At 50.9% G+C, this 12657-nt stretch overlaps 2 protein-coding genes across 2 annotated transcripts in view; one reads left to right on the forward strand and one right to left on the reverse strand.

The window, feature by feature from the left end:
• The window catches only part of LOC127586653 (kinesin-like protein KIF1C), a 13516-nt gene extending 13168 nt beyond the window's left edge, over positions 1 to 348 (reverse strand). The window contains exon 1 of the mRNA XM_052044769.1: positions 250 to 348. Within this exon, the coding sequence (XP_051900729.1) occupies positions 250 to 348 (99 nt within the window). The remainder of the gene's footprint in view (positions 1 to 249) is intronic.
• Positions 7 to 12657, forward strand: part of LOC127586655 (calmodulin-binding transcription activator 2-like) — a 59529-nt gene continuing 46878 nt past the window's right edge. The window contains 2 exon segments of the mRNA XM_052044770.1: positions 7 to 528; positions 5426 to 5529. Coding sequence (XP_051900730.1) covers positions 504 to 528; positions 5426 to 5529 — 129 coding nt within the window. The 5' untranslated portion in view covers positions 7 to 503.

A 12657-nucleotide genomic window follows, 5' to 3' on the forward strand; every position in this document is an offset into this window, starting at 1 on the left:
TAACAGTGGCAGCTCTTCAGTCAGGAAGGCAGTGAGTGAAGCGCTCTGGATCATGTGAGGCACTAAGCCAGTGCTTGCTGCTCCTGGTTCAGGTGACAGCGTACCTCTGTGGTAGCTCAGCCTCTGACCCATCCACACGACACCACAGTCCTCAGTGTGCAGAGTGACTAGAGACCAACAGTGCTCGCCCTCCCCTCCCCTGCTGCCCAGGAACGCTGTGCTCTGTGCTGCGTGGATGCCCATTCTGACTGCACTCAGTCTGGCCCGGGGCTGGGCTGTGTGTGGCCTGTCACCCTGCGTGCAGCCTGTCAGGCAGTCTTTCATCAGGCTTGTCAAGGTTCCTGCCATGGCTTGTAAAGGAGCTGCCTAATGAGTGCTTGTCACGGTGATGCCATGTAGTGTACTACACCCCTGCCGCTGCATCAGCTGCCTCACCACTCGTGCTGCAGGAAAGGCCGGCATGCAAGTGCAGAGCTCCGTCCCGTGAACACCGTCCGCAAGGGATGCAGACCGACTGCAGCAGCTTGGGTCAGTGGCTCAGGTCAGGTACAGCAGTTGTTCACAGTCAGAGACCCCTTCCCAGCCTGGGCAGTATGGTCAGTGTCCAGTCATAACACTGGGGTACGGTACCGGTGGGGACGGGTCTGTCGCTGTATAACACCGGGGTACGGTACCGGGGGGGACGGGTCTGTCGCTGTATAACACCGGGGTACGGTACCGGTGGGGACGGGTCTGTCGCTGTGTAACGCCGGGGTACGGTACCGGTGGGGACGGGTCTGTCGCTGTGTAACGCCGGGGTACGGTACCGGAGGGGACGGGTCTGTCGCTGTATAACGCCGGGGTACGGTACCGGTGGGGACGGGTCTGTCGCTGTATAACGCCTGGGTACGGTACCGGTGGGGACGGGTCTGTCGCTGTATAACGCCTGGGTACGGTACCGGTGGGGACGGGTCTGTCGCTGTATAACGCCGGGGTACGGTACCGGTGGGGACGGGTCTGTCACTGTATCACACCGGGGTACTGTACTGGTGGGGACGGGTCTGTTGCTGTATAACGCCCGGGTACGGTACCGGTGGGGACGGGTCTGTTGCTGTATAACGCCCGGGTACGGTACCGGTGGGGACGGGTCTGTTGCTGTATAACGCCCGGGTACGGTACCGGTGGGGACGGGTCTGTCGCTGTATAACACTCGAACATGGAGTCAGAGTTATACTGGATGGAAACAGGCCCTTCGGCGCAACTCGTCCATGCTGACCAAGGCGCCGACCTGAGCTGGTCACGTTTGCCTGTGTTTGGCCCATATCCCCCTCAATCTTTTCTCTCCACGTGTCTGTTTAAATGTCTTTTGAATGTTGTAACTGTACCTGCTCTACCTCTTCCTCTGGCAGCTCGTTCCATGTACTCACCACCCTCTGTGTGAAAATGTTGCCCCTCAGGTCCCCTTTAAGTCTTTCCCCTCTCTTCTTACACCTACGCTCTCTAGTTGTAGACCCCCCTACACTGGTAAAAAGATCTGACATTCACTTTTTTAACTCCGCCCCTCACATTTTATCACCCTCTACAAGGTCTCCTCTCAGCCTCCTAGTCTCCAAAGAAAAAAGTCCCAGCCTCCTCATAACTCAAGCCCTGCAGATCCAGTAACATCCTTGTGAATCTTTTCTTTCCAGCTTAGTCACATCCTTCCAGTAGCTGGGCGACCAGAACTGTCCACAATGCCCCAGCTGCAGTCTCACCAACGTCTTTTACAGTTGGAATGTAATGTGCCAACTCTTGTACTCGGTGGAGGTGAGACCGCAGATGCTGGAATACGGAGCAACAAACAATCTGCTGGAGGAACTCAGTGTGTCGAGCAGCATCTGTGGGGGTACAGAAACTGTTTTGTGTTTCGGGTTGTGACCTTGCATCTGGACTGGAAACGTTGACATTTCCTTTCCCCCCACAGATGTTGCTTGACCCGCTGTATTCCTCTGGCAGATTGTTATTTGTTGCTCAGTGCCCTGACCAATGAAGGCAAGCCCGCCAAATGACTTCCCCACTGTCTACCTGTGTGGCCTCTTGCAGGGAACTCAGTACCTGTACCCCTGAGTCTGTTTTCCAACACAACCCAGGGCCTTACTGTGCGAGTTCTGACCTAGTGTAAGTGACCAATAGGCCCACAAATCTGGTGACGTCTTGCATCTGTTTTGTATCTAATTTGCATGATGGTGCCGTGGTGTTATTGTGCTGGAAGGGGATTTTTGGAGGGCTATTTGAGTTCAGGAGGTGGATTCATGAGCTCGAATTTGACTATTGCAAATTTTGCATGGTGTCATGAGGTGTTGGAAAGCTGGTCTGGTTCTTGAGCTGTTTCCATATTTGGATGTTGTGCTGGATGTGACTGGGTAATGTTGGTAATTGGGATGTTGCTGCTGATGGAGGTGGCCCAGGGCGGACATTCCCTTCAGGTTCCCCCTCGGTGTTGTGTCATGGATGGGGCCACCACTGAACCATCCACTTCTGGTTGTGGTTGTCACTGAGCTGCTAGATCTCACCCACCATCTGGGTGGATGCTTCCTGTGGTGCATCTGTAAAGATTGGTGAGAGTCATTGTGGACATGCTGAATTTCCTCAGCCTTCTGAGGGAGCAGAGGCGCTGGTGAGCTTTCTTGTCCGTTGTGTCCACATGCTTGATCATTCCAACTTGCCGGTCAGCGACTGGACCGAAACGGCTGTGGGATGGAGTCAAGGGCATATATGTCACGGACAGAGACACAGTTGGGGAGTCTGTCGAGCATTCCTTCAGGCTAGTGTTGACTGCCTCTGTGTCCTTTAGAAACCATAACCCCCAATAATCGAGATCCATGACCAGACCATGGAAAATGCCGCCTCTATCTGAATACAGACATTGATGGAATTCGCCATCACCTTTGGTACACCAGCGTAGCCGTTGGTTGACTAAGGTAAAGGGTGTGGAGAGACCAAGATCTTAAGCTGCAAAGGTGCACACTGTCCTGAATGCTGGAGAAGAGCCATCATCAACAGTGAGATGGAAACCAGTGGCGGCACTTCTCTCTGACCAGCATCCCCTGACTGAGCGGTCAGCTTCACGCTGTGGAGCTGACTGCAGGCTCCCGAAACCAGTGCTCCACTCCCAGCCCCGTTGGGGCAAGTGATTCCCTGGCGGACCAGAGGAAAAGCTTCAAGGATGTTAGACAGTGGCTTTCAACAAATGAGCATCCTTGCCAATCTCTGGGACTCACTGACCCAGAGCAGAAGCCTCCGGTAATGCACTGAGCGCCTCGAACCCCCACGACGCGCGGAGGCTGCTTGCACGTGGTGCAGCATTCTGTGCAACCTAGCTGAGGCAGGGCAGCAGGTCCTGCAGTACATCATGTTGCTCACTCGCCTCAGACCCCAGTGAATGGGAATGGATCCAATTCACCCTGGAGGCCAGGGCAGCACCGGGAAGGAACAATGGTTTTCCGTCTGGGATAGGGAGCTGCCCTGCTGGTCCTGTGGCAAGTAGACGGAGCTGTGAGTCCCACCAGTGATGCTTCTGGGAGCATCTGGGAGCAGTGTGGTGGCTTCTGCCAGGTATTCTCAGCCAGGCTGCACCCCACCCCCCGAACCACTCATCAGCTGGGACTGCAGCTGTGTGTAGTGGCTCAGTGTGAACGGACTAAATGCAGGAAGAATGTTCCGGATGGTGGGGAAGTCAAGAACCAGGGAGCACGGATGACAGATGTGAGTGAGTCGTTGAGCACTGAGATGTGGAGAAAGTACCTCCCCAAAGAGCAGTGCAGCGACTGCAGAGGGCACTGGAGGGTGAATCATTAGATGGGTTCAAGCAGGAGTTGTATATTGTTCTTGTGACTAAAGAGATCAGGGGTTACAGGGACAAAGCTGGAACAGGGGACTGAGTTCAGGTGATCAGCCTTGAATGGTAGAGCAGGTTTGAAGGCTGCGTGGCCCACTGCCTTCTGTGTGAAGTGTGGGGAAACACCACAGCCAGTTTGTACTGAGCAAGATCCAAACCTAGCACCTTGGTACTGACCAGAATTTCCCTCCTGAATGTTGCACGTGGGAGTGATATTGTTCCCCGGACACCATGAGCCAACTTGCACTCTGCACCGCACATTATCCTCAACCTGAGAGGTCCCTCAGTACCGCCCCTCCCTGAGTGTGACCCTCCCTCAGTACCGCCCCTCCCTGAGTGTGACCCTCCCTCAGTACCGCCTTTCCCACAATGTTGTTGTGCCGAGCAGGAGGGGGACACTGTCAGTCACCACTGAGGGGTACTTTGTGTAGCGGTTAGCGTAATGCGATTACACCACCAGCGACCCAAGTTCAATTCCCGCTGCTGTCTGTAAGGAGTTTGTACGTTCTCCCCGTGTCTGCGTGGGTTTCCTCCGGGTGCTCCAGTTTCCTCCCACATTCCAAAGACGTACGGGTTAGGAAGTTGTGGGTGTGCTATGTTGGTGCCAGAAGTGTGGTGACATTTGCGGGCTGTCCCCAGCACACTCTATGCAAAGATGCATTTCACTGTGTGTTTCGATGTACATGTGACTAATAAAAATATCTTACCTTATTTTGGGAGGAGTGGAGGTGCCGATTGCTCTCCTCCTCTGTCCTACCCCTCACCAGGACAGGGGTGGGCTGGGGCAAGGACTCGGGATTGTCAGGGTGGCCTGTGAGTTTTCCAAACTCGGCAGCTTAGTGTTTACATGGTTGCCCAGGAGATGTGCCTGTGAAAGGGATCTGCCTGTGTCAGCCTGGGTACAGCTTCCCTGGTAACCTGACACTGAATCCCAGCCGCAGCCCACACCCACCGGAGTAACACTGTCTCTCCTGTCCTCTCTGAATCACACTCCCCACCATTCTCTCTCCCCTTCCCTGAGGCTGCTGGTCTGTGAGGAGGGGGGTGGATGTGGAACATTGCCTGCGGGTTGTAACATGGCAGTCGGTGAGTGGTCACAGTAACAGTCCTCCTCAGCCCTGTGGCTACAGAGCGCTGGAGAGCTTACTGAGTGGAGTCTGGAGTGGGAAGTCGGCGGTGATGGGGGAAGGAGGGAGGGAGGAAGGCCTCCGTTCCTGGCTAGTGCGTGGTGTGTTTCATTTCGCTGGGGGCTGTGGAACCTCCTGTGGTGTCTGCTCGAGGCAAGGGTTAGGGGAGCACGTGGTGAGACTGAGCTAAGGTGCAGATTGGCTGTGATCTCATTGAATGGGGTATCAGACCAGAGGGGCAGAGTGGCCTGCTCTGTTTGCTGCACTGGGAAGCCTCACTTGGTGTGGAGCTTACCCCGGTGACGGTGCTGCACTGGACACTGGGTGGGTTTGGGGAGCACCTTCCACAGGCTGGCAGGGGCAGAGACCTGAGCTGGACACACGGCTGTGGGGGCTTCACCTTCCCAGTCACACTGACCATGATACGTTCCTTCTCTTCCAGAAAATAACAATCACATCAAGGTGTTTCTACCCAACAAGCTGATCGACAGTTTACCCAAATGTGCAGCCCTTCCCAAGGAGAGACAGCGGTGGAACACCAACGAGGCAAGTGTGGGCGCTCAACACCACGTACAGAGATGCTTTTGCAACCTGGACCAGACAACTCCCCACCCCCCCACCCCCCATCGCTGTCCAGACCTCCTCCTGCTCACTCAAATCCTACTCCCCATGTGTGCTGACTGCACCGGCTCCCAGTTCAGCCTGCATGGTTTTTAAATCCTCAGATCAGGTCCCCCATGTGACTTCCCTCTGTGTCCCTGTGACTCCCTGCCCCCCCCCATCCCCCACCCCCCCCCATCTCCTTGGTGTGAGGGGAAGATGTCCTCAGGTGTAGATGTATGATAAGTCAAGTCCAATAGGCAGAGCAGACATGGGCGTGATAAAGCCCCTGAGAGGATTGGAAGCCTAAACTGCATTTGCTTGATGTAAGGAGTCTGGTTGGTAAGGTGGCTGAACTGAGAGTGCTGATTAACGCATGGGGACCCCTCCCCTCCCCTCCCCTCCCCTCCCCGTTGCAAGCACACTGTTGAGGGGCGGACTGGCAGTTTAACTCCCGATGGTACAGACCCTTCAGATGTGCCACAAGGAACAGGAGCGGGAGGTGTTCACTCAGCCTCTCACTGTCGTCATTCAGCTGTTCTGCCCCAGGCCTCAGCTCTTCTGTGCTGGTTGCCCTGACTCCTCAATTCCCCGATCTATGAAAAATGTCTTGACCTCTTTCAATGCCCCCATTGATCTAGGATCTGCAACTATTCAGGGTAGAAATGTCCAGAGATTCACCATCCTCTGCGAGAAGAAATTCCTGTGTAGCTCAGTTTGAATTGACTGCAAGATCTTGTAACTGTGTCCCCTCTCTGATGCAGGGAGCGTAACAAAGTTTAAGATGTCTGATTCCCGGGATGGCAGGGCGGATGTACGAGGAAAGATTGGATGGATTGGGCCTGTAATCATTGGAGCTTGGAAAAATGAGAGGGAATCTCATAGAAACCAATAAAATTCCACTGGGAGTAGACGGCTTGCAACAGGGAGAAAGTTCCTGAACCAGGGTTACAACCTCAGGATACGGGATATGCCATTTCATATCCTAGTTAGTCTCTCCTTGTAGGTAATGCACTCCATTCCAGGCAGCATCCTGGTAAACCTCTCCTGCACCCTCTCTGAAGCCTCCACATCCTTCCTGTAATGGGGCGACCAGAACTGCACACAGTACTCCTGACCAAAGTTTTATACAGCTTAAACATGACTTCCCATCTTCCATTCTCAGTGCTCAGACTGATGAAGGCCAGCGTGCCATACGCCACCTTTACCACCTTGTCTACTTGTGTTGCCCCTTTCAGAGAGCTATGGACGTACCCCAAGATCCCTCTGCACACCAAAGCTCCTAAGGGTCCTACCATTTACCGTATACCTTTCTCTTGCATTTGACCTCCCAAAATATATCACCTGACTCTGGCCTGGATTAAACTCCATCTGCCATTTCTCTGCCCACATTTCCAACTGATCCATATCCTGCTGAATCCTTTGACAATCCTCACTGTCCACAATCACTGATTTTTGTGTCATCTGCAAACTTGGTAATCGGACCACCTCTATTTTCATGTGGAGATATGTATATCTCTGCAGAACACAGACCTCCGCTCAGAGTAACACCCCTCCGCCATGACACTCTTACTTTTATGATGGAGCCAATTTTGAATGCGACTTACCAACTCGCTATGGATCCCTTGTGAAATGGGCTGAGAAATGGGAGATGGAGTTTAATCCAGTTCAATGTTAGCTGATGCATTTTGGGAGCACTAATGAGGCTGGGACACACACCGTGAATAGTAAGGTCCAAGGGAGTGTTGAGGACAGGAGAGACCTTGGTGTGTGGGTCCAAAAGGTGCTTGAAGGTGGAAGTGCAAGTAGATAACATGGTTACGAAGGTGTGTGACATGCTGGTCTTCATTAGTCGAGGTGTTGAATATAAGGTCATGCTCCAGCTTTATGTATATAGGTTGGATGTCAGTTAGAGCATTGTGTGCAGTTCTGGTCACCATACCATAGGAAAGATGTGGCAGTGCTGGAGAGGGTGCAGAGAGAATTCACCAGGATGTTGCTTGGGATGGAGCGGCTCAGTTATGAGGAGAGACTGGAGAGGCTGGGTCTGTTCTCTCTGAAACAGAGGAGTCATAGAGTTACATAGCATGGAAACAGGCCCTTCGGCCTGACTTGTCCATGTCGACCAAAGTGTCTTCCTGAGCTAGTTCCATTTGCCTGCGTTTGGCCCATATCCCTCTGAACCTTTCCTATCCATGTACCCGTCCAAATGTCTTATAAACATTGTAACTACAGTATATCCACCTCTACAGCTTCCCCCGGCAGCTCGTTCCATACACTCACCACCCTCTGTGTGGAAAAAGTTGCCCCTCAGGTCCCTTTAAATCTTCCCCTCTTAACTTAAACCCGTGCCCTCTCCTGGGGAAAGGACTGTGACCATCCACCTTATCCATGCCCCTCTATGATTCTGTGGACCTCCTTCAGGTCACCCCTCAGCCTCCTTCACTCCAGGAAAAACAGTCTAAGCTTATCCAGTCTCTCTTTATAACTCAAGCCCTCCACTCCCAGAAACATCCTTGTAAATCTTTACTGCACCCTCTCCAGCTTAATCACATCCTTACTACACTCTGGCGACCAGAACTGCACACAGAATTCCAAGTGTGGTTTCACCAACTTCCTGTACGGTTGTAGCATGACGTCCCAACTCGTGAACTCAACGCCCTGACCGATGAAGCCAAACACTTCCTCACCACCCTGTCTACCCGTGTCACCTGTTACAGTTAAATGTGTACGTGTACCCCAGGGTCTCCCTGTTCCACAACACTCGCCAGGGCCCTGCCCTGGTTTAACTTCCTAAAATGCAACACCTGGAACTTCCATCTGCCATTCCTTGGTCCACTTTCCCAGTTGATGTACTTCCTGTGGTAACATCAAACACCACCTTCACTGTCCACCCCACCACCAACCTTGGTGTCATCTGCAAACTTACTAGCCATGCCACCTACATTCTCATCCAAAGCGTTAATATAGATGACGCACAACTGGAGGCCCAACACCAATCCCTGCGGCACACCACTGGTCACAGGCCTCCATTCTCCACTCCCACCCTCTGACTCCTATCACCAGGCCAATACTGTATCCAATTGGCCAGCTCAGCCTGGATCCTGTGTGATCTCAAATTCTGAACCAGCTTACCATGTGAGACTCGTCAAAGGCCTTGCTAAAGTCCATGTAGACAATGTCCACTGCCCTGCCCTCGTCAATTCTCTTGGTCACCTCTTCAAAAGAACACAACTAAATTCATGAGTCACGATTTTCCATGCACAATGGAGGTTGGGGGGAATATGACTGGGGTATATAGACTGCAGGAAACTTTCCCCCATATCAGAGGTAGATACAATTAGAGAACATGGATTTAGGGTAAGAGTGGGGGGGGGGGGGGGGGTGGGGAGGGTTGGTGGGGTAAGAGATTTAGAGGAGATCTGAGGGGGACCTTCCTCACCCAGAGAGTGGTGAGTACCTGGAACACACTGCCTGAGAGAGTGGGGGAAGCTGAGTCACTGACAGCATTGAAGAGGTGCCAAGACAAGAACGAATCACCCCGGTATGGAAAGCAATAGGCCAGGTGTTGGAAGGTGGGTTCAGTACAGATGGGTGACCAGTGATTGTAGTGGGCCGAATGGCCTGTTTCCTTCCTGTACGGTCCAACATTGAAAAGCCTTTTGCATCGGGATGATGACGTTTATGATTAACGTGTCATTCTTGCTGAAGAGGCGTCCAAGCCCCTCCTTTTACAAAGTGTTCAGTTCGCTGGTGTGATCCAAATATAAGATGTCTCCAGATTGTTGCCATAGAGACACCCATGCATTCTCAGATTTAATTCTTTGCTTGGTCACTTTTTTGCCATCTGCACTGTATAAAAATATTTACAGGTGCTGTTACATCTCAATGCACCCAAGATAATGAAACAAGTGGAATTACTTCTGATCTCCTAAACCTCTTGTGTCAGATCATTAAACATTGAAAACATTAGTTTTTATCCTCTTTAAAATCTCAGATTGAGAATTTGGGGGAAGCGATAGAATTTTTAATAACTACAAGAGGTGTCACAGGTAGACAGGGTTTGTATAAGTCATTGGTGAGACTGCACTTGAATACTGTGTACAGTTTTGGTCGCCCTGTTATAGGAAAGATGTGGTTAAACTGGGAAGAGGGCAGAAAAGATTTACAAGGATGTTGCCAGGACTAGAGGGCCTGAGTTATAGGGAGAGGTTGGCCAGGCTGGGTCTTTATTTCTTGGAACATAGGAGAACGAGGGGTGATCTAATAGAGGTTTATAAAATCATGAGGAGCATTGATAAGGTGGATGGTAAGAGTCTTTTCCCCAGGGTAGGGGAGTCCAAAACTAGGGGGCACAGATTTGGGGTAAGAGGTGAAAGATTTAAAAGGGACCTGAGGAGCAACTTTTTCACACAGAGGGTGGTGAGTATATGGAACAAGTTGAGGCAGGTACAATAGGGTCATTTAAGAAGCACTTGGATAGGTACATAGAGGGGCAGGACTTGAGGGATATGGGCCGAACTCAGGAAATTGGGACTAGCTGGGTGGGCACCGTGGTCAGCATGGACTGGTTGGGCCGAAGGGCCTGTATCCGTGCCATATTGCTCTCTACAATTTCAATGCCCAATGGAAGTTGGGTTTTCAGAATTTAATAGATTAGTTAATCTTAGTTTATTCCTGATTTAGAACTGAGTACAATACGGAGCAGATAAAGATCCCAGTGAAGGACTACATTGTTCCTTTTTCACTTCAGTCAGCCATGAAAAGGACCAAAGAGAATTTTTGGTTTTGAAGGGCAGGTCTTTGTGACATTGCTGCTCATTGGTAAAGGAGCCGATACAACAGCATTGACATCTTCACAATGGGCTGTCTAATGAGGGGGTGTGAGGAGTTCCTGCAAACAGACTTGTTCCAATATGATTATTGTCTTTTTCTAAAACCAGTTGGCAATTTTTGATGGAGATCTGAAATAAAAATGGAAAATGCTGGAAACACTCGGCAGGTCGGGCAGCATCTGTGGAGAGAGAAACAGAGTGAATGTTTCATGTTGAACCCCCTTCGTCAGAAGTTCAACCTGAAGCATTGTTGATTCTGTTTCGCTCTCCACGGATGCTGCCTGACCTGCTGGGTGTTTCCAGCACTTTCTGTTCAGTTGCAACTTTTGATCATTGGCACCTGAACCCTCTGTGCAGTTTTCACTTTGGATCCAGGATCACTCCAGGAGTGCTAGGGTCAATCTTCTAGTGATGCTGTTCAACATCTGTCTCACACACGCTGTATCTGCTGTGTTAGCAGCTGGACCAGCCTGTAACTGTCCCGGTGCTCTCTCTGCATTGGTGTCAATTGGCCGTGAACCTTGACCTTTGGCTGCCTGGTCTGATTGGATCCAAGGTGCCTCGCTCTGGGATCTAACTATATTTATCTGGTCCTGTGTGGTTTGGGCAGTTCTCAGACTCCCTGGGCAGCCTCAGATTTATTGCCTTGCTGTTCTCGTGGGCATGGTCTGATTCTTCAACAGGTCTGGGTCTGGTATCTGCAGGAGCTGTTGGTGACTGTCAGACTTGCTCTGCATCTGCCCTGTTGATGCTGTGACCACCCCAGTCAATGCCTGTCTACACCGGGGGTGCATGGGACCCAGTGTTAACTGAATTGACAGAGGAAGTCACTTTGGTTTTAAATAAGACCCTGCATTTTAATTTAAATAGTATCAAGGCAGCTTCTGGCAAACAAAACAAAAAGATGTTGAAGTTTGTTACCTACTTCCAGAAGCCATGGCAACTGAGCTGCAAGTCTGAATCTGTCTTTTAAACAAAGTCTCTTTGCCTGTCACAGATGCACAATTAAATCTTGTTAAAATAAATCCACAGCACTGATGTAAATCACGAGATTTTCCCAAATTCTGGTATCAGCTGATGACAGTCAGCAGCCAATTTCATGCTTTCACTCAGCTGAGAATATACTGAGCGATGAATGGCTCTGAATTTTCACACCATATTCCCATTTTGTGAACTGAAGGTGTGTGAGTACAGTGTGAATCAGTGCAAAACCAGACTGGAGGCTTTGGAGAGTGCGGGATAATCCATGTGTATGCATGCAGAAAACAGCCTCAACACAGAACAGAACTTTTGATTAAAATGCATAAAGTAGTCCAGTACCAAATCAGAGGATTAAACTTCTGCTGCTGTCATGGTGCAGACAGACACCAACGCTATGCAGGTGCTTGCTTTAATACGGATGTTGCCAGTGGAGATTGTTGCTTTAAGACAGGAGTTTGTGGGTGGGGAAATGTTCACACTTTCACACAGCCACAAATGTTAACGCAGCAACCACTAAACTTACACTGCTCGGGTTCATTCTCGGACACGTGGAGACTGCATTGTGGTGAGACTGAGACTTTGCCCTGCTGTTGGATTCGTACTTTAGTCGTGGTCTGTAAGTGTCCAGCCGCTGTGGAGCCTCTCGCCATCTCTGGAAATAGCTTCTGACAGTGTTCCTTGTGCCTGGCCAGATCCTGCAGGAATCCTTCAGTGCTGACCACCTGCTTTCTCCCTGACCACGAGGACTTGTTACTGGACCCATCAGGGTTGCCTTCCACCCTCTGTCCATTGTTACTCTTCCATTCCGAACCGGCCTGACCTGTGTTAGAAAGTCCTCAGGCACTTCAAAAGCAAAGCCAAATCCTAAGAGCAACCACTTATTTATCAAAAAGAGTTGGATCAATACTAACATGCAGTTATTAGGGATGTCATTAGCCAAGTAGTGGGAAATGCTTACCCTGTGTAACGTGGGTCAGCCAGTGACTACACACTGTTGCCTCTTCCTATCATTGATTGTATTAGCGTTGAACAACATGGACACAGGCCCTTCGGCCAAACTCGTCCATGCTGATCAAGATGCCTTCCTGAGCTGGTCCTACATGTCTGCACTTGGCCCATATCCCTCTAACCCTCCCCATCCATTAACCTATCTAAATAGCCTTTAAATGTTGTAAATGTACTTGCATCTACCACTTCCTCTGGCAGCTCACTCCACAAACCCACCACCCTTTGTGTGAAAAACCTGCCCCTCTCACCT

Source organism: Pristis pectinata, chromosome 37 (genome assembly GCF_009764475.1).
Source record: "Pristis pectinata isolate sPriPec2 chromosome 37, sPriPec2.1.pri, whole genome shotgun sequence".
NCBI lineage: Eukaryota > Metazoa > Chordata > Chondrichthyes > Rhinopristiformes > Pristidae > Pristis > Pristis pectinata.